We start from the raw sequence: 22,904 nt of genomic DNA, 5'->3' as shown, positions 1-22,904 counted from the left end.
TTGCTGGGGTTTGTAACTATTTCCTAATTTAATGACAGAAGGTGACAGTCAACTGAACCAGGATATCCACTTCCATTTGACCACAACTAGTTTGAGTATAGTTGTGCAGGTTTCACCCTCTGGGCTCATTGTAGGTAGATGTGGGCTGGGTTGCCTACTAGTAAGCCTAGCACCAACCAACAAACGCTGTCAGGATTAATAGGCATCTGCTACTTATGAGCAAGTTGGCTCTATGGCATAATCTCGTCCCACTTGTTTTAAGTGGATCTTTGCTGGGCTAATCCAGTGAGGACACAAATTCATGGTCTGTTCCATTTTGTGAGATAGGAAATTTTGATAGATTCTGATTTAATGGGCATTGATGAAACACCATGCTAGGTGCTGTTCAGTTGGTGTTTTACTCCTATAACCACATCTTTTGGGATTGCTTTAAGTGAAGGTGATATCAAATTTACCTCTACAAGTACGTATCCTCATTAACATTGCCAGCACACATATAGGGGTAGCTTGGGATGGTAAGCAGTTGTGCCATTAAGGATTCAGATTCAAGAGATAAATGGGAGGTTTCCAAGGTGCCATTTTTCCACCTCTCCTTTTGCTCTTGCTATAGTCTTTATGGAAAAGCTGTTGTACATGGGAGGTAGGGAAACAAAAAGATGAATAGAAAGTAGAGAGGTGTGGGTTTTAATTTCTCTTGCTTTTCTGCAAGCACCTGGGTGGGGAATATAGAAGCCCATGTTCTCGACGAGAGAACATGCCTAGAGGTTTATAGGATATGAAGTGTGGAAATAGACGTGCACAAAGTAGGTGCTTAACTCAAGCTCCTTCTGCACACCATAGGAATACAATGAATGGAAATGTGAGCTCTTCTTTCTACTTCTTTAAGACCACATTTTCTTAGCTGCTCTGGGCTCCTCTGCCAGACATGGTCACAGGTAGTTGCATAGTCATCCTTAAATCTGTGTTTAGGGGGTGCTTCATACATGCTGTTGTACATATAAGTGTGGCACTTTGTCAATGATACCTATTTTGTACTAAAAACAAAAACTAGGAAACAAAAAGCTAAAGTGGGTTTTCTTTGATACTATAATGACAAAAAAAACACCAATCTTCTTTATTTTTAAGATGAGTCAATTATTGACGGGTATAGTTCAGAAGGCCTCCAACATGACTGTTTCCTATGTAGTGTAGAACTCAGTCTTGTGTCACTGAGTGGTGCCACGTCCCGCATGGTCTGTTCTTGCCCTTTTACACAATAAGCAGCAACCCGTTTGCATCCACTAATGGTGCTTGTGCTCTCTGCCTGTCAGGTGACATTTTACTGAATGTGAATGGCATTGAGCTCACCGAGGTCAGCCGCAGTGAGGCGGTTGCCTTGCTGAAGAGCACATCCTCCTCCGTGGTTCTCAAAGCCTTGGAAGTCAGAGAACAGGAACCTCAGGAGGATGGTAACAGCCCAGCAGCCCTGGACTCAAACCACAACATCACTCTACCTGGTGACTGGTCCCCATCCTGGGTCATGTGGCTGGAATTACCACGGTGAGTCCCAAAGTGATGTCGCTATTAAGCATGTGATGGAATTATTGTTTTGTAAACCACCCTTTCAACTCTGTTTGGATCATTCATGGCACTATCATCATAAGGAGATTCAGTTTGGACTGGGGCATTGTTTGAAAGAATTCTGACTTGCCACTGGCAACTAAAAATGCATGTAGAAATCCTAGGGCCACTAAGACTAGCAGTGGAAACACCGTTAAGCATTTTGAGTTCATAGAGCTTCCATGTATAGCTGTAAATAGGTTTGTTCATGCATGTTGCTTAGATGACAGGCAGAGAGGAAAGAAATCCAATGTGATTCTTTATAGTGGGGCTGAGCTACATCTGTCTTTGAGCTTCACCTTTGGCTAATCTGCTCTTGTCAGTTTTATTAACTTACAGAGAGGCTGTCTGGCTTTACCTCTACAGCTTTTGGTTGGTACAACTACAAAGAGAGCAGCACAGCAGAACACTTGACCTTCACTCCAATGCTTAAGCATCTGTTGGTATAGCGATTCTTCAGTGCCAACACCTGGGAAGCTGCCATTGTACAACCCTAAAGCAGGGTTGCTATTGTAGTGAGGGGGAACTGGAGCATCAAAGCAAAGGATTGTTTGACAGATGAGTTGGGGAGGGGCCTGGAGACACTCCCACTAAATAGCTATACAGTACAGGATGCATTTTTCTGGTGGTGGTCTTGTTAACATTTGTGCACTTCCTCTTCCCACCCCTTTTTTGGTAGTGTATCTCTTTGGCTTATTCTTTGTGTGAAGTAAGTTTTCCCTGAAGTTGTATCACAGAGGGAAGGACCAGGGCTGTGCTCCAGATAGTACAAATGGCTCCTTATTTTCCCAGGACTTTGTATGTTCTCTATTTCTCCTAAACCAACTGAGGTCAGCCTTGCTGGGCTACTTACAAGATCTAGTGTTTCTCCACCTACCCATCACTTTCAGTATCACCCTCTCTTCATGCATTGGCATTGCTTTTATACATGCCTTTCTGCTCTACCAAACTGGACCATGGAAGACTGATGACAGCCACCCTGTTTCTGGTGATCCTTCAGGGTAGGCTTGATCCTGTGGACCATGAGGCGCTCTGGGCCAGATGAGCTCTATCTAGTGGCAGCATCCACTCTCATCTTCCCTCTGATGGCCTCTGGTACTCCTCCCTCATACAGGCTGACTCTTTATTTTGCTTAAGATATAGTTTGCAGGTGTCCGAGTTGCTTGATAGTAATCTTTAGAAGCAGGACGGGAAACACAATCTTCACTCTGCCAGTATGAGAGTGGAAATATGCCTACCTTGGCACTTTTCAGAATACCAGTCATGCTTCAATGTACTCTTGTGCTAGGCCCTCAGATACTCTCAGAGGATGTGGGCCGTCACACTGCTTTAGTTTCCATGCACAGAAGGAGCCATTCACATCTTGAATTTCAAATGCTCATTCACATGCCTAATCTCTAATGCTCAAAATGGTAATTTACATCCAAAACCCCAGAGACCCTCAGTTCTCTCTACTGATGCTGTCCTGAGAAGTCTGAAGCCATTCAACCCATCCCAGGAAGTCATTTTACCTGAATTGCTAGAGATTTAAACTGCAAACATCTTCAAAATATATAGAAAAATTTCCCCAGAAATCTATGAAACATTTCCCCTTTCACCAAAGCACCTATGTATGATCCAGCCAGTTACCTAAGGTTCTCTAGCAACAACAAAAAAATGCCAGCAATTGTAATAGCAGGAAGCTATGGCAGTCATGTCCTCAGGTGCAATACACAGAGAACGCACATGAAGAAGACAGCAGTAGGTGCTGAGCTGAAGGTGTTACATACTGGCAGAGGCAGGAGCAAAAATAAGTAGGTAAGAAAAGACAATGCAAATGTGTGTGATCAGTAGTACACTTGTCAATAGTGCATACTATGTCAGGAGTAACCCCTAGGTAGCAACTCCAGACAGTCTCCCGTCTGGACTAATGATCAGCTGCCATTCAATAGGCGGTGATTCAGAGAACATGGACGACTCTGCTTTTTGCTCTGTTAGCTCACAGGGCCCACATGCCACATCTGGAAGTCTTTCAAAGCATTCTCTCATCTGGACTAGAAGGCTAGAAATACACACGAACTCATTTCTCCTTGTCTCAGAACTTAACCTTTAGCTCTCCTGAAAGGCTGAAAACATTTTCATCAAGATTGTTATGTTGAATGGCAAGGAAACAGATGTCATAATTTTTTCTAGCCAAAAAACACTTGACAGTTTAGCCATGAGACACGTAGAGTGATAACAGTAGTAATCTAGCAGCTAATGCTTACTGTAGTCCTTTCTGTGTGCCAGGCACTCTTTTAAGACTTACACGTTTGTATTCTTGCAGTATTAAAGGAAACTAAAGTAAACAGTAGTTAAATGACTTGTATGGAGAACTGACAGAGCATGAAGTGGAACTGGTGACAGGCTTTGTTTTGTGTGTGAATACTGGGGCTTGAACTCAGGGCCTGGGCCTGGTGCTTTCACTTGGCTTTTTGTTTGTTTTACTGGTCTTGGGGCTCTCTGGGCCTGGGCACTGTCCTGTGTGCTCAAGGCTAGTGCTGTACCACTTGAGCCACTTCCACCATCTTCAGATCTCAGCATCCTGAGTAGCTGATGACAGGAATGAGCCACTGGTGCTCAGCCCTATGACATATTTCTTGACAGCATTCTGTTTCCATTCTCTGCAGTACCTGTGTCCTACATACTCTGCACAACTTAAACCTCCAACATTCTACCTGTGCTTTAGACTAACAGATAAATTCACCATTTCACAAGCTAAACTCCAATGAGATAACATCTTACTTGACTTTATATGCTCTTATCTCCTATTTTACCTGACTCCAGACCTAGTTTTCCTCCTTCCTTCTCAGGAGCATTGATAGGGCTTTCTCCTAGTAGATAAATGATTTTTTTTTTTTTAATCATTCTCTTGCCTTGTGAGATCATCTGTCCTCTCTTTCTGTGGTCATCAATATCTCCCTCTGCTGCTTTATCATACCAGTGCAGCATGTTCAAGTTCTTCCCATCTACTTCTTACTTCACTCAATTCATCTAGCTTCTTTCCCTTGCCCATTCTTGCCACATCATCAGTATCACTAGTAACCAGTTGTTGAATAAATCCAAAAGACACATTAGATCCCTCTTGTTTTATTTTACTGTAGCATTTTCCCATCATCATGGTCTTATCTCTGTAATATACAATACCATCCTCAATCTCCTTTTTGCACATTCCAATCTGATTCCACTTCCAATCCCTCCAGATCATTAATCATTTGTGTCCCACTTCTTCAGATTTTTTATTCTATCTGGATTGAATACACACACAGGTTAAGACAGGACTATAAAGAGATGGCATTTATCCTATGACCTGAAATAGGTAGTAGCTAGTCACGTGGAGTACAGTATTCCAGGGAGATAGTGTAGTTAACACAAAATCCCCCCAATGGAATAAAACTGGCGTGGTACAGGAATAGCATAAGAGTATAATCTAGAGCCTGTGAGTGAGGGGAGAGGTATGAAAAGAGGATGGAGATATAGGGTGAGATGAGGTAGGGGAAGAGGAAGTAGAGGACAATGCTGTATAGGAACTCAAAGGAACTACAGAGATGCACTGTGTTCATAAACTGATTTGTGGAGTAGTTGGTAACTCCTTTGTACATTGTACTTAAAGATAAAAGTATAATTTTTAAAAAGAACTGCAAGGAGGCTAGAACCCTTTTCTTTGTAGCAGCACCTAAGTTCATGGTTTTGCTGACTTGGATTTAGTTTGGAATCATTTTCATGTACTTTATATAGCAACAATGTCTATGTAGCTTATTTATCTAATTTCTTAAACAATGGTCCTTTATCACTTGACCATAGTTTACTGTGTAATAGACAAATGTTTTGCAATAAAAAATAGGGTACTTATTGGGGGTCAGGCTCATGCCTGTAATCCTAGCTATTCAGGAGGCTGAGATCTTTAGATTGTTGTTCCAAGCCAGCTAGGCTAGAAAGCCCATGAGACTCTTATCTCTAATTAGCCACCAACAGGCTAGCTCCAGTGGTAGAGCACTGGCCTTGAGGAAAAAAAAAAAAAAAAAAAAAAGACACCCTTTTAGACCTTGAGTTCAGCCCTGTCACGAAAAAGAAAAGAAAGGTGTTTTTTTTTATTGTTGTTAATAAAATTCATGCTTTTTGCTATCATTTTGGTGAAGGGAACTGATGGCTGTAAATTGTGTGTATGTGTGTGTGTGTATTATAACAATGGAGTGTGTGTTATGACAATGGGCACAAACAGGGTATGAAGCTCAGTTTAGTATTATAAAAAGTATTTTAAAATATTCATTAAACCTTAAAGCTTGTTTTATTTCAAGTGAGAGTCGGCAAAAGTATGAAAATAGTTGTTACACGTATAAGAAATGTCAATAGCAAATATGATGATCAAGTTTATCACTTAACATTTCACAAGAAACTTTTTTATTCATTGTCAAAAAACAGTAAGATTGAATGTTTACGGTACAGTCTATTAACAGAATTGCCATTATCTTGATTTTACCAACACAAAAATGCTAACTTCCCATCAATCTTCAGTTCCTAGAATCAGCCACACATATGGCAGACAAGGGGATGTTAAAGCAAAACTCAGGTTCAGACACCTCTCTCTCTGGGACCTGGAAAACAGTTTGCACTAGCCTGCACTGATGTGAACACTGCTCCAATGACCACTGAATAATACAGAACTTCAATTTCATTTCTATTTTCTTTGAGGATTCTAACTATTTACACAACAGCTGTGGTCTTTCATTCTCCCAGCCCTTTTGTAACTTGCAGTTCTCCATATGCTAGTTTGTTTTCCTCCTGTATGAATTGTTTTGACAGTCTTATATATGTCTCAGTTTCCATTCACTTTATGGCTGCCTGCCTCTTTAAGCTTTATTAGTATAAAGTTCTACTTCATTAATTAGCACAGGTTTCTTTTTGTTTAATTACTTATTAAAAGGGCTGTTGCCTTCATTAAAAATTATTTTTAGTGACAAAAACATGATTCCTCAGTATATTTCACTTTGGTTTATCAGGAAGAATTTAGATGTACCCAACTTTTGGAATAGAAATTCAAGCATTAAGATGTCCTTAAGTCAAAAATACGGTTATCTTTTCCAGTAGATACACATAAACAGACATAATAGGTGAAGTCATTTTGTTGAAGGGGGTTCAACTATGGAAAACAGAGGATCAATTACAAAATGCTTGGCCTAAAAAAATTCCAATAAAAGGAATGGGAGATGAATCACAACTAATATTTAACTATACATATTGACTGATTACATGTACTCTTTCAGGTACTTATACAACTGTAAAGATGTCATATTAAGAAGAAACATGGCTGGAAGTCTGGGCTTCTGCATTGTAGGAGGTTATGAAGAGTACAATGGAAACAAACCTTTCTTTATCAAATCTATTGTTGAAGGAACCCCTGCGTATAATGATGGAAGAATTAGGTACTAATGACTATTTAGCAAAAGAACTTATATTCAAATAGGTGTTTTTTCTATATGCAAAAGCTTGGCCCCTTTCAAAGAACACATTTATTGTACTTTTATTTTTTTTAAGGGAAGTTAGAAATTTAAACATTTAGGTAGCAGTTAACATCTAAGAAATTCAAAAGTACATGCCTTCTTGGTTCCAAACCCCAACTGCCTAATACTTTCTGTATTCCTTTTAACAGAAGCCAAATGAATAGTGAATTTGTAGAATTTAATCTTTACTTGGAAGTAATGCAGTTAAAATAGACAACTGTAGCAAAAACTAGGACCACCAAAATAAACTTACATTAACTTCAACTATGAAGTGAAATACTGATCACATATCTTGTTTTGTTTTTTAGATGCGGTGATATTCTTCTTGCTGTCAATGGTAGAAGTACATCAGGCATGGTACATGCTTGCTTGGCAAGAATGCTGAAAGAACTTAAAGGGAAAATTACTCTCACTATTGTTTCTTGGCCTGGTACTTTTTTATAAAGTCAATGATGGGTCTTAGAAAAACAGAAAAATCACAAATAGGCTAAGTTGAAACAATGTATGTATCTTGTCAATTTTTATATTTAAAGAACATACTATAAAAAAAAAATCAGGAAAAGTATGACCTAAAGAAAGTCGGTTATACTGAGAGAATATCCTCAAAAACAAAACAAACAAACAAAAAAAACAGCCACTATTAGTTTTTAATCTAGTGTGGAAGATTTCTCATCCACAACTTTTAAGTTTATATTTTTCTATTCAACAAAATGCCTTTAAACAACTTAAGTGGTTTGTATGCCCACTGAATTACAATCACCAACTTAAATTAAAATCTGGCATATGACTAGTTCTACAGACTATCATGGGCATTTTAATTTAAAGCCAGAGGATTTTTTTTTAATGCATCAATGAGAAATGTTCCTTTCGCCAAATGAGAAATAAATATTTTTCAAAAATTACACCTGTCTTTATATGTGATTCTAGTTAAATTTACATCTGTCCCCATTTTAAAAATCCCAGCAGTTCATTCTTCCAGATATGAAGTTACAGGCTACCTCATGTACGTATAACACCTTTAAGGTTATCCCTATAATTCACTCAGTGTTATAAACTTGTGTTTTCTTAGTTTTAATAGGAAATGACTTTCTTGTCAGGAGGTTTCTAATTCACAATATAAACTCCATATGCTGTTCTACCAATAAGTCTTGAAAAACACAAGAATGGGTGGAATGGGTGAGACAGCCATGCTAGTTCAGCTTTGTGTTACAGTGACAAGTGTCTGTAAGTATGCCTGCTAGAAACTACACATAAGAAGTTATATTGCAATGGTCACCCAAATGCCACCTGGTAGAGCTTAGTAATTTGAATATAAAAATGTCTTATTTTGTTTCAAATGTAGAATCTTTCAAAAGTCGGGATACTAAAACTGTATACAAGTTAGTTTAACATGTTAATATGCAAGAGTGCCATAGTGGTAATGACACTTAGTTTTCTCAAGACTTGAGAGGGGCCCCATTGCAGTGCAACCTCATAAAGCGACTGGTATCTGACCTAACTGACCAAAACTGTAGTTGAGGTGGTCCTTGACCTTCATTAGATACTGTGTATGTACAAAAAAACACAGCTCTTTAAATCCTCCAAGTGACTCATTCACATTACTTTCTTGGATATAAAGTCATTGCTGTCTTTTTTTTTAATATTACAAGACAAAAGATTTTAACTTAACATGAAAATTTCACTCATTTATTTTGAAAAAAAATTAACTTTTCATTCTAACATAAGATTAAAGGCAAATTTCTTAAACATTATCCAGAAAAATAATGAGATTTATATTTATCTACTTCTGGGACTAATATACAAGGGGCAAAAATCTTGCCTATTCCGCAGGTGCAGCTTCGGTGCTCTCTTGTTCAGGAGCAGGCTCACTGCCAGCTTCCTTTCCTTCTTTGCTTCTTTTAGATTTTTTGTGCTTGTGTCTCCTGTGACTGTCTCCTTCTTCACTTTCATGGCGACGTCTGCTATTGCTAGAAAATAAAATAGGTTTTAAAATGTTTAAATACATAATCAGTGACATAATCTAAATCTGCTAAGTGAAATCTCAAGGTAACACTGGACTTAGGATAGTCTAATCCATTTTTTTCTCATAAACACATAATCATCAATTTTTATGAGATTTTAATGTGGAAATACACAATAGGGTCATCTTTACCAGCATTACCTCAAATTCCCAGTGCCTATTTATTCCAAAAGACAAATTACAAACTAGAAACTGAGAGTTAAAAGATACCATTTTATAGTGTTTTTTGCAAGTGGGCATTAAAATTCAATTATGATTTTATTTTTAATATATTGGCCCTGAATTTTTTCTTTGAACCAAACCACTTTTATACTATTAGGAATTGGTTCATACACTAAATTTCCTCCTCTGCTAATGGGATAATGGAACAAGCCAAATTCTATGATTCATATCCCATACTAATTTTTCTTTTTTGAATACTAAATGAAATGCAGTCTTACTAATTTTTTAAAATCTTTGTTGAAGCTCTTAACTACTTCAACAGATCATTCTAAAGTTTCCAATGAAGACACATATGTTCTGGTGGCTATTTCGAAATTATTACTTTCACTTTCAAATCAGTTTTTCTTTTGGCTTCAAATTGCTTCAGTATTTTATTAAAGAGAAAAACCTGCGGGATGACTTGTGTCTGGTTTCTTCTTTCTCTCGGTGTCGTCGTTCTCTATGCCGTTCTTCTTTCTCTCGACTTGCTCTGTGACGCTCATAGCCTCTTTCTGCATATTCCCTGTATCTGTATCGCTCCTCATCACTGCAATCAGAATGGAAACATGTTTTCTTGACACCTGAACTATGAATTCTGACTGAAAAGTGTGCAGGAGAGGTTGTAAAGTCAAACAGAAGCCTGTACTTTAGTAACTTAAGGACTCTGTACAAATACTTAACAATTAGCACAGGGTTAGGCTAGTCACAGCAGAGGATCACAAGAGCCCAATAGTTATGCCCTGCATGAACGCATAAGATGATGCTAAGTGAAATGAACACCATGTTATGGAAACGACTGTTATATCACTGTTGTAATTACTTTCAACATGCCATATGAAACTATAGCTTCTTTTGTTGATGATTCTCTTGTATCCCCTTCCTGTGGTTGTCCCCGCACTACCACTATATCTCATCTGAGTACCCTGGATACTGTATGTGCTGGTATTAGAACTAGGGAAGTGAAAGGGAATATCAAAATCGAAAGACAAAGGATAAAAAGACAAACGACTCCAAAAGCAATACTTGCAAAACCATTTGGTGTAAACCAACTGAACAACTCACGGGGGGAGAGGGGAAAAGGGGGGGGAAGAGGGAGGAGGTAACAAATTGTCTAAGAAATGTACCCACTGCCTTACGTATAAAACTGTAACCCCTCTCTGTACATCACTTTGACAATAAGTAATTATTAAAAAAAATTTAAGTATAACAATTACACATGATACCCACTCTATGCTTTCCAAGTTATTAAGCCATAGATACTTCATAGAACAATGTTTTGTATTTATATTTCTAGGGGAAAAACATGAAACCTATAGCTGATATAAATTTAAACCAACAGCTTCATGTTCTTATGCTATTAGTTTAGTATGAAAAACATATTCCAGATTTCCAGCAAAAATTCTTATTTGCAGGCTGGGAATATGGCCTAATGGTAGAGTGCTTGCCTCATATACATGAAGCCCTGGGTTCGATTCCTCAGCACCACATATTTGAAAAGTACCTAAGCAAAACTTTACCAAGAAAATAAAACATAAACATACATCTTAAAAAAATTCTTATTTGCAAAGCCTAGTCTAGACCCTAAGAATATAATGCTCACAATGGTTAGAAAGACAGAATGGAGATAAAGGTTAAGCCTCTACTTTATCAATAACACCAAGAGTTCTACAATCATCATGTAGAGAGTTTAAAAACAAAAACAAAAACAGGAACCTCGAATCACTTTCTACAATGCCTGAACAGAATGCCCAAAGACTGGACGACACTTCATACATATCTCGGTGTGTTAAGAGCATGGAAAACATAGCCAGTCACTTTAAATGTATAAGTGAAAGTTGCAGCTCTATTTTCTGATTCTGGATGGAAGTGCAAAGACTAGTAAAACAGGAACTAATGATTGTTAGATGGTTTTTCTTTACCTCCCGTAAATCCCCTCATCCCCCATTTCATGTCCCTTAACTGATCCTCCACCTTTCTTTTAAGTCTTTAAGACTTGTACTTTTTCTCTTCCTTTTCTGTTCGCTTTATTACTTGAAATAGTCTCACCATCTAGCCCAGCCTAACCATGAACTCATAATCCTCCCGCCTTAGCCCCTGAAATGTTGAAAAATGTGCCTCCACACCTGGTTTTCTTATTTAAACACAAGTCAATACTTTTGTGTGTGTGTGATCAGGTAAGTCAATACTTTCTAAATCTACTATCAGTAATTATCTCACTTAGAAAAAACTCACCTTGAAAACAATATGCAAAGACATGGTTTCTAGGAATATGTTTAATGTAGATTGTATGGGCAGCAACAGGTTCTAAGAATCTGGGAACACCGGGTATTGGTGGCACATGCCTATAATCCTAGATACTCAGAATGCTGACATATGAGAATCAAAATTTGAAGCAAATCCAAGATATTCTTGCCAATTCACCACGGAAAAACCCAAGGTAAAAGTGTAGCATGCAGCCAAAAGCAGACCAGGCAGGGGTGGGGGATGGGGGGGAAGGGAGACAGGGACATGGACAGGGACAGACACAGGCTCTTGAGTTCAAGCCCCAATACAGGCAATACTGGTGCACTTGCACACAGACACTAGGAGTAGATAATAAATGGAAATCTTTAGCAAATTTGACACAAATCTTTCAGATGCAGAAAATTTTCTGTAAGTTTTTGGCTTTTTAATAATTACAATACTGCTAAAGTAAAAGTAGCATAGTACCAAATGAGGCTCTTTATAATGACTCAACAGACTTAAATAAAAATAACTAAAAGTAAAGTAATAACATGTCATCTGTAGCCTTCATTTCACCCCTCTCTTTATTGAAAGAATTTATTGGGGTACACCCTCGGGTGCCCCTCTGATGGGGATCAGAGAGGTCACGCCTTGGCCTAGCTAAGGCAGGGTTTATATAGCCAGGACAAAAAGTGGAACAGTTGGTGAGTGGAGGCTTTCGGTCAGCAGTGGTAGTTAGTGCATAGCTTGTTCTGTTAGTCTGGGTGGTTCCAGTTGGTCTCGGGCTAGTGCTTCTAGGAGCGGCTGATACAGATGGTGTTTCCCGATAGGAAGGTGGTTTATTCCCGGTGCCTCTGAGCTTTCCAGCGGCCTAACATTGTATACTGTTTTTATTGTTAATATTCTATTGTATGAAAATATTTCCAAGTTTAGGCTTCCATGAATAAATCTATTTCAAACATCTTTGCCTTCTGTGGGCATATTTTGTATTTCTCAGTAAATAACTAGAAGTGGAATTTGTTGGGTCATCAAGTGGATATGGAATAATATAAATTTTTTAATTGTTTTACAAACTCCTAACTGATTGGTACTGCACTTCAGACCACACTTTGTATAGCAGGACCAGGTCATCTATTTCACCAAAATAAACTGTTTTTCTTTGGTTTTATTTTTCCATGAACAATATGAAACAGACAATACAAAAATATAACAGGGCAATATTCTCTTGATTAATCTTTGTGGTAATTTTGTCTTCCCATAAACTGGCATGTCACCCCAACTCTTAAAACAACTCTTCACTAGCTTTGGACCTTCTGAAGGCAGCCATATATATGATGAGGCCCTTATAAGAGACAGTAGCATAGTTGGCCCTGACCACAGACCTAAGACCTGCCTTCTATTCCCTTTCTGATAACTGGCTGTAGCATAAGTTTTCTCTAGATTTCATTCCAAACATCTTAGAAATGACTTTCTTTCAGGACCACAATTAAGCTATCTAAAAAACAGATGTTAAAATGGATCTGAAATTTTCAAAACAATGACCCCATAATTTGTAATCCAACCTATATACATAGTGCTTTTTTAGACATTTTTGCCAGTCTATTATTTCACTTACACTTTCCATAGTACAATTCATTTTCCTGGGATAATTCACAACATACAAAATTCTATTACTTTGTTCTGATAGACACTTGAGTGTGATTTGGCTAGCTGATGGAACAATGAGAAATATCTTTCTACCAATTAAATTACATGGTTACTGTTTTTAGTCGACTTAATGAGGGAAAATGTGTAGTTCCAATATCTACATGAAATTAGCTTTTTAGTACATAATGAAGTAGGTTTTTAAAATGCTAATATCCAATATTTATTAAAAATCAATACTATTTTGTTCTAAGCATGACTTAACCTGCCTCAAAGTTAAAAGGTAATGAATATAATTGGTAGCTTCTCATAAATCTCGGCAAAGTACTTCTGGTGTTCTTCAGGGAACTTAGAAAATACAAATCTTCAGTTTCCAAATGTACAACAGGGCTGAATATGTATAGCAGAAAGGTTCAGTCTTAACTCTTGGCAACTAGAAATATCTTACTCAAAAGCAGGGTCTTTGCAAAAACACCTGAATTAAGATGATTTGATCTTCTGAAAATAACCAGATTAAGATGGTGGTTTACGATAGAACTAATTTATATGACAAGGTTTCTCAGTGTTTATCTCTATGTATTAATAATAGTTAATAGCAAATCCTATTTTTTGTATGACAATACTCATCCATTGATGCATATATTAACTAGAGAAGAAAAAAAAAGCTTCTCCATCACACTAAAGGAATGCCGTTCCATTCAAATTCTTCAGTGTATTTATCCTCAAAATTAAGTAAAACCAGGATAAAATTCTGAAACAACATGAGACACAAAGTACAACAGTTCTTTTAAACTTCTTAGTAGGTGTGTTGCAAAAAAGGGGATAATTTAAAATTTTTTCAAGATTTTCACATTAAATAAAATTACTTAGGGAAATTCAAGCACAAAAATAAATATGAAATTTACAACTGGTAAAGATATTTATATGCATTTTTAAAAATATGATAAGCTGGACAACAGTGGCTCATGCTATGATCCTAGCTACTTACGAGGCTGAGACCTGGAGGATCATGGTTTGAGGCCAGTCTGGGTAATAAAGTTTGTCTCCAATCAACTAGAAAAGGCTAGGCTAGAGGTGCGGCTCAAGTGATAAAATGCTAGCAAGATTAAGCTGGTAAGAGCACAAGGCCCTGGTACCAGCAAAAATATCTTTTAAAAATTTTTTAAAAGGGGGGATGGGAATATGGCAAAAAACAAAATAATTTTAAATGGATGAGAGTATTCAGGAAATTCAAGTGGAAAATTTTGACAACAGCTACAAAAAATTGTGAGGCAGTACAAAATTCATTTCAGGGATAAGTGAACACATTTAAAGATTTGCTATCAATAAAAGCAAACCTCTGATAGTTTATCTTATTTTATTTTTTTGCCAGTCCTGGGCCTTGGACTCAGGGCCTGAGCAATGACCCTGGTTTCTTTTTGCTCAAGGCTAGTACTCTGCCACTTTAGCCACAGCACCACTTCTGGCCATTTTCTATATATGTGGTGCTGGGGAATCGAACCCAGGGCTTCATGTATACGAGGCAAGCACTGTTGCCACTAGGCCATATTCCCAGCCCCCTGTCAGTTGAGTTTAAAATGGGGCTTCTAAGTATTGGTTAAGTGTGCCTTTTCCAAGTCAATTGGAATTGAATTCTTCACACAAACAGAATTTCAAAAGTATAAATGAAATACATGCATACAAAATACTTGAACAATCAACAAACCTGTTGAAGACACTGGGTGTGGGACTGTGATCACGTTCCCTCTCTCTTTCTCTGGTCCGTTCCCGTTCTCTGTCCCGATCACGATCTCGTTCTCTGTCTCTGTCTCTTTCTCTATCTCGGTCTTTCTCTCTTCTTGCATAATAGTCCCACTGCTTGGTGGTATCCACAAGACTAGGCCATGAAGGAGCAGAACCAGTAAGGTGGGGAAAGGCAACTAAAGAAAAAACACATTAAACACAAATGTTATGGTGCTTGAAAAATGAAAATACACAAGAGAAAAAAGACAAAATTTCTTCCAAAAAACAGGAATGTATTGATAAATGGGGAAGAGAAATGTCACCTAGTAGATACTCTCAATATTGAGGAAAAATCTACCAACAAATCTCAAAGACCTAAGAAAGTCTTAAGGATCCTTCACTTGGCAGTGGTAAAAATCAGAATACTAATTTCTCAATATCAAAAGTAGAAACCACCAGCAACAACAAAACAGATTATTAATTTAGCAATGTATTAACTTAGAAAGATAAAATGAGAACCACTAAGAAATAATTACTAACTTTAAGGCCTGGGATGTAACTCTGTGGCAGGATATGCCATGCTGGCAGTTTATGAATGCTAAGTACTTTAGGTTCAGTAGCTATACTGCAATAAAACAATGGCACTTATAAATAAACCTTACTATCAATAAGACTTCACCAAAAAATCTAAAATCAGATAAATGAAGAAAAAAGGCACTAACTTTTCAATTCAATGATAACTGAGGGAGAAGGTGCGAAAGAAAAAGTCTGAAGAAAATGGAGGAAGGTTCACAGGTTTAAGGAAAGCAGTAATCGCTATAATAGAAAAGTTGTGTAAAGTGTATCAAATTACCCAGAAGGTCTAGCAGGACAAGTGATGAAGCTAACAACACTAACAGTGCAGTCCAAGAAGAAGATGCTATCTAAGACTTTTATAGCTATGCTATAGAGAAGTTAATGTCTGGCTTCAAAGTTTCAACAGACAGTCCAACTTTCTATGGGAAGTAATGCAGCTGAACATTTTAATAAGTCGAAGTCAATGCTCATTTACCACTACAGATACTCTTTTATGTACCATTACAGTATGGCCTTTAAGAATTATACTGACTGTACTCTTCTAGTGTTCTATAAATGGAACAAAGACTGGTTGGCAGCACATCTGTTTAAAACATGCTTTGCTGATTATTTTAAGCCTAGATTTCTTTCCAAATATTACTGCTGCCAATAATCTGATCACCCAAGAGTTCTGATAGAAATGAATGACAAGAATCACATTGTTTTTATACCTACTAATACAAAATCCATTCTGTAGCCTAGCCTGTACATCAGTGGGTAATCTTGACTTTCAAGTCTTAAGAAATAGATTTCCTAAGATGCCATAGTGATTCATCTGACTCATCTGATGAATTTGGGCAAGGAAAACTGATAAGATCTGAGAAGATTCAAAGCCAACGCAGGTAGGAAAATCTGAGTGACTCTTATCTCCAATTAACCATAAAAAGCCAGAAGTGAAAGTGTAGAGCATAAGTGACAAATTGGGCAAGAGGCTGAAGCCCTGAATTCAACCTCTAGTCAGTTCTGTGCCTCACCCTACCACAAAAATCACGATTCATAAAAATATTTATGATGGGGTCAAAATGTTAGCATTAACTGTAGTTTGAAAGAAGCTGATTCCAATTCTCACAGATGACTTTGAGGGGCTCAAGACTTTAGTGGAAGAAGATATGATGATAAAAGAATTGGACCTTAGGTTTTTACAGTAACCCCATGAGGAAACTTTTTTTATTTATTTATTTATTTATTTTTTGGCCAGTCCTGGGTCTTGGACTCCGGGCCTGAGCACTGTCCCTGGCTTCTTCCCGCTCAAGGCTAGCACTCCGCCATTTGAGCCACAGCGCCGCTTCTGGCCGTTTTCTGTATATGTGGTGCTGGGGAATCGAACCTAGGGCCTCGTGTATCCGAGGCAGGCACTCTTGCCACTAGGCTATATCCCCAGTCCCTCCATGAGGAAACTTTTAACAGACGAGGAATTGCTCTAAAAGCAAAGTGGAGCAAAAGACAATAGGTTTCTTCAGAAGGAATCTACTCCTGGTGAAGATGCTGACAACACTGTTGAAAGGAAAATAAACAATCAAGTAGAATACATAAACTTGGTAAAGGACAGGCAGGGCAGGGCTTGAGAGGACTAATTTCTTTTTTTTTTTTTGCCAGTCCTGGGCCACAGCGCCACTTCTGGCCATTTTCTGTATATGTGGTGCTGGGGAATTGAACCCAGCGCCTCATGTATACGAGGCAAGCACTCTTGCCACTAGGCCATATCCCCAGCCCGAGAGGAGTAATTTCAAACAAAGCCCTACTATGGGTAAAGTATTATCAAACAACATAATATGGAACCAAGAAATCTTTCATTAAAGACTCAAGTTGATATCGTTTCCTCTTAAGAAATTGCTACCACTCCAATTTTCAGCAACCACCACCCTCATCAGTCAGCAGCTGGCATCACAGAGCCAATCTAAATCCTGTCAGCAAAAAGATGACAGCTCAATTCACCAAGGGGCTCAAATAATCACTATCAGTTTTTAAAAGAAAAGCATTTTTAAATGACTACATCTACATTGTTCTTTTAAATATGATGCTACACAGTATAATAGGACAACATAAAAGTATATAGTAAACATATTACTTTTATAGTACTTGGAAACTAGAACTTTGCAGCTCATTTTTATCACACTTGCCTTATTGCTATGAGTATTGCAATTGGGTTCCAGAACCCAATCTGTATCTCCATCACAAAATCTAGTTCAGGCCCATCACACTGTGTTCAGTTTCAAAAGCCTACCACATTTCCTTTTATCCCCATGTTTTTAAACATTTGTGGAAGTCAAGTCATGAACTGTTCATCCCTTAAAGTGGGAGACCCATCTACTGACATCCTCCTCTCTGTCCCCAACTAGCCTGTAACTACTGTATTTCACAATATCTTTAAAAATCATTATAATTTTCAGAATAAGTGAATTGAATCAACAAAGTTGTCACAAGTGAACATAAAGGAGTATCTACAAATAATTTTAAAAACAAAGCAAGCCAAAGAGGAGGAAAGTCAAAAACAAAGATGCCATGACTCTTACAAAAAAAGATTAAGACAAATTGGTGAAAACTCCTAAATCCTGTTAGAAAAGAACAATCTACAAGTATCTGGTATAGTACTAGTAACTAATGTATAAATGAAAAATGGATACAGGTAATTCAGTTAGGAACCTTGGAAAGATGTAAATCAATTCTTTCCCTTCCCTCCCCTCCAGGCTCTTCCCTTTACTTCCTTTCTTTCCTTTCTTTTGTTTTCTGGGGTACCAGTACTGGGGCTTGAATTCAGGGCCTGGTCACTGTCCCTTAGCTTTTTCCCTGGTGGCTCTACAACTGATCTACAACTCTACCTCTGGCTCTTCATGGTTAAATGATGGTTAGAATCTTGTGTACTGCCCTGAACTATGACCTTCAAATTTTAGCCTCCTGAGTAGTTAAGGTTACATGAATGAACCAAACCACTGGTGCCAGCTTCAAGTAACATTTCTTAATTTCTCTACAAAGGTTTTCCTGTTGTTTTGTTGTTTACTATGAAAACATAGTTTTACATTTAAAAAATATTTAGCTCTTCACTGATTCAAACTAAATCTGAGTAACTACTTACCATTACCATATGGAAATGCACGTGCAGAACGACCATCATAACCAGAAGAATGCCCACTGTTGAAGAAAAAAACTGAATTTTTATGCCTATTTTATAGTTTGATACAGATGGAAAAACAGCAAAACAAAAAATTAGTTAACATTTTTGGGTTTTAGACAAGCTCTTGCTATGTTACTCATGTCAGTCTTGAATTCACAGACTCAAATGATCCTTCTGCCCCTGACACCTTAGTAATTGAAGGCAGGCTCGTATCCTTGTCCTAACAAAAATAATAACCTTTACCATCATTTAATGATAAGCTTTAATTTTGTAATTCTATTTTTAAATAAAAAGGCATTGGCTTTTTAAATTTATTTATTGTAGCATTGGCTTTTATGTCTCAACAACATTAACCTTACATCTAATTTCTCACAAAAACATTATTAGCAAGTAATGTTTAACACAAATAATGCAATTGATTTCATCTTGGCTCACAGCATAACAAAAATGTGAAGAGTAGATTATTTAAGGTTTTAGATTTAAAATTAAGATATAAATCAGTAAAGCAGTTCAACTGATGGGATCGATAATATTTTTCTAACATTTTGATTGAGAAACAAGTATGTAGGGCTGGGAATATGGCTTGGCAGTAGAGTGCTTGCTTTGCATGCATGAAGCCCTGGGTTCCATTCCTCAGCACCACATAAATTGAAAAGCCCAAAAGTGGTGCTGTGGCTCAAGTGGTAGAGTGCTAGCCTTGAGCAAAAAGAAGCCAGGGACAGTGCTCAGGCCCTGAGTCCATGCCTTGGGACTGGCAAAAAACAAGTATGTGTTCAAAAAGGACTAAATAAAACCAAATTCTTTCTTATGTTCTCACAATTGGTACTTTCCTAAGTATTATTTCCTATGAAAACTATATGAATTGTTTGATACTACTGATGTAAAGTTCTCACGATTTTATTTTCTTTTAACATAAGATGAATTTTTTTTTTTTGAAAACAGATATCATATAGAGGGGATTTGGCACTTAAAGGGAATAGTTATAGCAACCTAATGTCTTCAAGAGATTGGGGGCCTTCCCCAACACTGGGAAACAAAATATTGCCAACTCCTAGAAGAAGATTGTTCAATATAAGATTGTAACTAACATAAATTGCAAATACAAAGTGTGAAAAATAAGGCCAACAATATACAGAACAGAGTCAATCTTTCCTTGTGGAAGGTGAAATGCAACAGTGTAGCAGGGAAGAAAGCAGCTTTTCTTTTTTACCAGGGTAAAAAAAAAATAGGTGCCTTTACCTAATTGCAAAAAAGCCATGTATTATTCATGATTTTCAGTAAACTGTACTTTCCACACAACTGACCAGTCAAGTTTTCAACAAAAATAATCTAAAAGTTTCATTATTCAACGTCATAAATAAAAGCATAAAAGATTCCTATTTTAGGGCTGGGAATGTGGCTTAGTGGTAGAGTGCTTGCCTAGCATGCATGAAGCCCTGGGTTCGATTCCTGAGCACCACATAAAACATAAAAGCTGGAAATGGCACTGTGGCTTGAGCAAAAGGAAGGCAGGGACTGTGCTCAGGTTGATTTCAAGCTCCGGGACTGGCCAAAAAAACGATTCCTATTTTAAAATTCTATCACTTTAGATATTTGCTCTGTGTTTCTGGGGTTTGTTTTTTGTTGTTGATGATGTTGTTTTTTTGCTGGTCTCAGGGCTTGAACTCAGGGCCTGGGCACTGTCCCATAGCCTCTGTGATCAAAACAAGCACTCTGCTCTACCACATGAGCCACAGCACCACTTCCTTTAGGTTAAACATTATAGTAATTAATACAGGTTAAGATTTACAATAGAGGGCTGGGGATATGGCCTAGTGGCAAGAGTGCTTGCCTCGTATACATGAGGCCCTGGGTTCGATTCCCCAGGACCACATATACAGAAAATGGACAGAAGTGGTGCTGTGGCTCAAGTGGCAGAGTGCTAGCCTTGAGCAAAAAAAAGCCAGGTACAGTGCTCAGGCCCTGAGTCCAAGCCCCTGGACTGGCAAAAAAAAAAAAAAAAAAAGATTTACAATAGACAGATGATACGTTTATAAATACAAGTTTTCTGTCAAAAGGCTATTAATGACCAAAATGTACAGCCACCCATACTGATTTACCTTTCTATTGTTGGTATAAGAGATGGTGGTGGAGCGCCTGGTGGAGGAGGAAAACCTGAAACATTCAATCGTAAGACAAAAATAATTAGCAGACTGCACATACAATTTCAAGAGTGAAACAAAGCTGCTGTGTTTCACTAAATTTCTCTGGGGATATAAACGTGCTTCTCTACATTCTAATGGATAGAAAAAAATGGAACTTAACATATACAGCATTTTGGAGTAATAAAAATTTCAACAGTCTGGCCTAACAGAGCACAAATTGGGAGTCAGGACACTTGGTCTTATTTTCAGCACCACACATAGCCCATTTTGTGAGTATGAGAAAGTTAAATCTCAATGCCTTACCTTTTCCATATTAAAAAAACAGTAGTAGTGTTGCCACCAGATAGATTGTATTTGAAATAGTTCATAGAAGAAAAGCAGATAAAATAGCATTTACCTCTTTTTAAAAATATTGAGTATGAGAGATTATCGAAATTTCCTTAAAATATATAATTTGTAAATGAACCTAACCAGCAAACATATAAGAGTATTTTTAACAGCACAACCCCAATTAACTATTTTACAAAGAAAGGCAAACAGAGGAGTTTTTCATTAGCATAGAAGAAAATAATTTGTACCTTTGTATCAGAAAGTCTGCATTCTCAAATAATTTTTAGTACCAAAGAATAGTATCACAAAAATGGATCTTAGCAATTAGTCTACTCTGCACTTTCAAATTTATTAGGAAACATAGCATCCCAACAGAAGACATTAAGATTCCACAACTTACAATACCTAGTTTTTCCAAATTTTAACAACCCTGACAATTAGGAAATACATTAAATGATATAATTTAAATCCCTAACACAATAATTCACATACTGTCCTGAGGCAAAAGTATTCTACTATCAAGACCTCTATTACCTTCTATGTATTTGAAAATTCTTCTACTAAAGCCTCATCTTCAGTGTTCTTCGTAAAAATGAATGCTACTCTTTCATCCCTTCTCAAAACTCCATGCAAGTAAGTTTTAGTCCTGCTTCAAACCAGTTCAAGTTTACTATGCTCATCACTTTATTGGGCTTTAGATCTGTAACTCCTTTATTAAATAATCAGTACAAGCACAATTACCACAATAGTCCTAGATCCCACAATCCTATATCACACAGCCTCACAACCACATTAAAATAAACTATAAATACACAATCCCTTTGACTCTGCTTACTAAGTCCGTCAGGCACACAATTAATGACTATCCCACACCTAAATTTGTACACTATCCTATGTAATCTAAACTTCCCTATTTCTGTTACCCAGGTCATTCTGATTTTAGTCCCACCCTTCCAGTATTATCACTATCACTTGCTTCACATTTTCCTTGGCTTTCAATACTGAGCTGAGCAAACACACTTGCTAACAGGGTTTAATCTACTACCAATAAAAAGAAACTGACAAAAACAGAAACAACAGCACTGTTCTATAAATAAACCCCTATTAACCATACCATTACAGCAATGAACCATTAATTACCACTCTAAAAATCACCACCTGACCAGTTTTCAATCCACCTACTGCTGTGTGGTTCAGAACATATTTTCTCATGAAACTGAATTGTGACAACAGGATAAAAAAAAAAGTCATGATAAAATGAGCATAAATTCTTTTCCTTTTCTCTTGTAGTCACTTTATCATATAAAATATTCATTGGTCAAAAATATTTTGAATAAATATTTTTTACATTCATATTTTCTTCACAAATTGGAAAGTGAGAATTTTCCTCACAATTTCTATTTCCACAGAAATGGGTAAGACAAGTATAAGAAAACTAAGTATCATAAAACTGGAATGAAGCAAAGGCAGAGCTGAAAATAGGACCTTGAAATCCCAATAGCCAAGTTCATATTCTAACCACTTCAACACTGACCCTCCTAAGCTGGAAATTTCATGTTCATTAACAATGATGGAAAAAAACATGAAAAAAAAGTTTTACCTGGAGGTGGTACAGTTATTGGAATACCTAAAAAACAAGTGATGAAATTTAATATAGTAACTGGATTTCAGAACCTGTTATGTATTTATGCCATCACCAAAACAAACTTTGAAATAAACCCCTTGCCTCATTATCCTGGCTTAGCACTCAAGAGAAGCATTCTGTTTTCTTGCAG

General features: G+C 37.3%; 2 protein-coding genes across 17 annotated transcripts in view; one reads left to right on the top strand and one right to left on the bottom strand.

Annotated features, from left to right (window-relative positions):
- Nucleotides 1–8,014, top strand: part of Lnx1 (ligand of numb-protein X 1) — a 104,553-nt gene extending 96,539 nt beyond the window's left edge. For both annotated transcript variants that reach the window (XM_048364788.1, XM_048364789.1), the window contains 3 exons: nt 1,311–1,539; nt 6,882–7,040; nt 7,427–8,014. In XM_048364788.1, coding sequence (XP_048220745.1) covers nt 1,311–1,539; nt 6,882–7,040; nt 7,427–7,562 — 524 coding nt within the window. In that variant the 3' untranslated portion in view covers nt 7,563–8,014. The remainder of the gene's footprint in view (nt 1–1,310; nt 1,540–6,881; nt 7,041–7,426) is intronic.
- Fip1l1 (factor interacting with PAPOLA and CPSF1) overlaps nt 7,377–22,904 on the bottom strand; it is a 65,018-nt gene continuing 49,490 nt past the window's right edge. For 8 of the 15 annotated variants that reach the window (XM_048364790.1, XM_048364794.1, XM_048364800.1 and 5 more), the window contains 6 exons: nt 22,730–22,756; nt 20,755–20,809; nt 18,617–18,672; nt 14,912–15,125; nt 9,749–9,886; nt 8,783–9,085 (listed from right to left, as the gene is read on the bottom strand). In XM_048364790.1, coding sequence (XP_048220747.1) covers nt 8,938–9,085; nt 9,749–9,886; nt 14,912–15,125; nt 18,617–18,672; nt 20,755–20,809; nt 22,730–22,756 — 638 coding nt within the window. In that variant the 3' untranslated portion in view covers nt 8,783–8,937. Of the gene's footprint in view, nt 7,509–8,782; nt 9,086–9,748; nt 9,887–14,911; nt 15,126–18,616; nt 18,673–20,754; nt 20,810–22,729; nt 22,757–22,904 lie in introns of those variants that run through there. The other 7 variants (XM_048364795.1, XM_048364796.1, XM_048364802.1 and 4 more) reach the window with 3 other exon arrangements.

The sequence above is a fragment of the Perognathus longimembris genome, chromosome 16 (genome assembly GCF_023159225.1).
Source record: "Perognathus longimembris pacificus isolate PPM17 chromosome 16, ASM2315922v1, whole genome shotgun sequence".
NCBI lineage: Eukaryota > Metazoa > Chordata > Mammalia > Rodentia > Heteromyidae > Perognathus > Perognathus longimembris.
The sequence above is the reverse complement of the archived record's forward strand: the minus strand, read 5'-3'. Positions and strand labels throughout refer to the sequence as shown.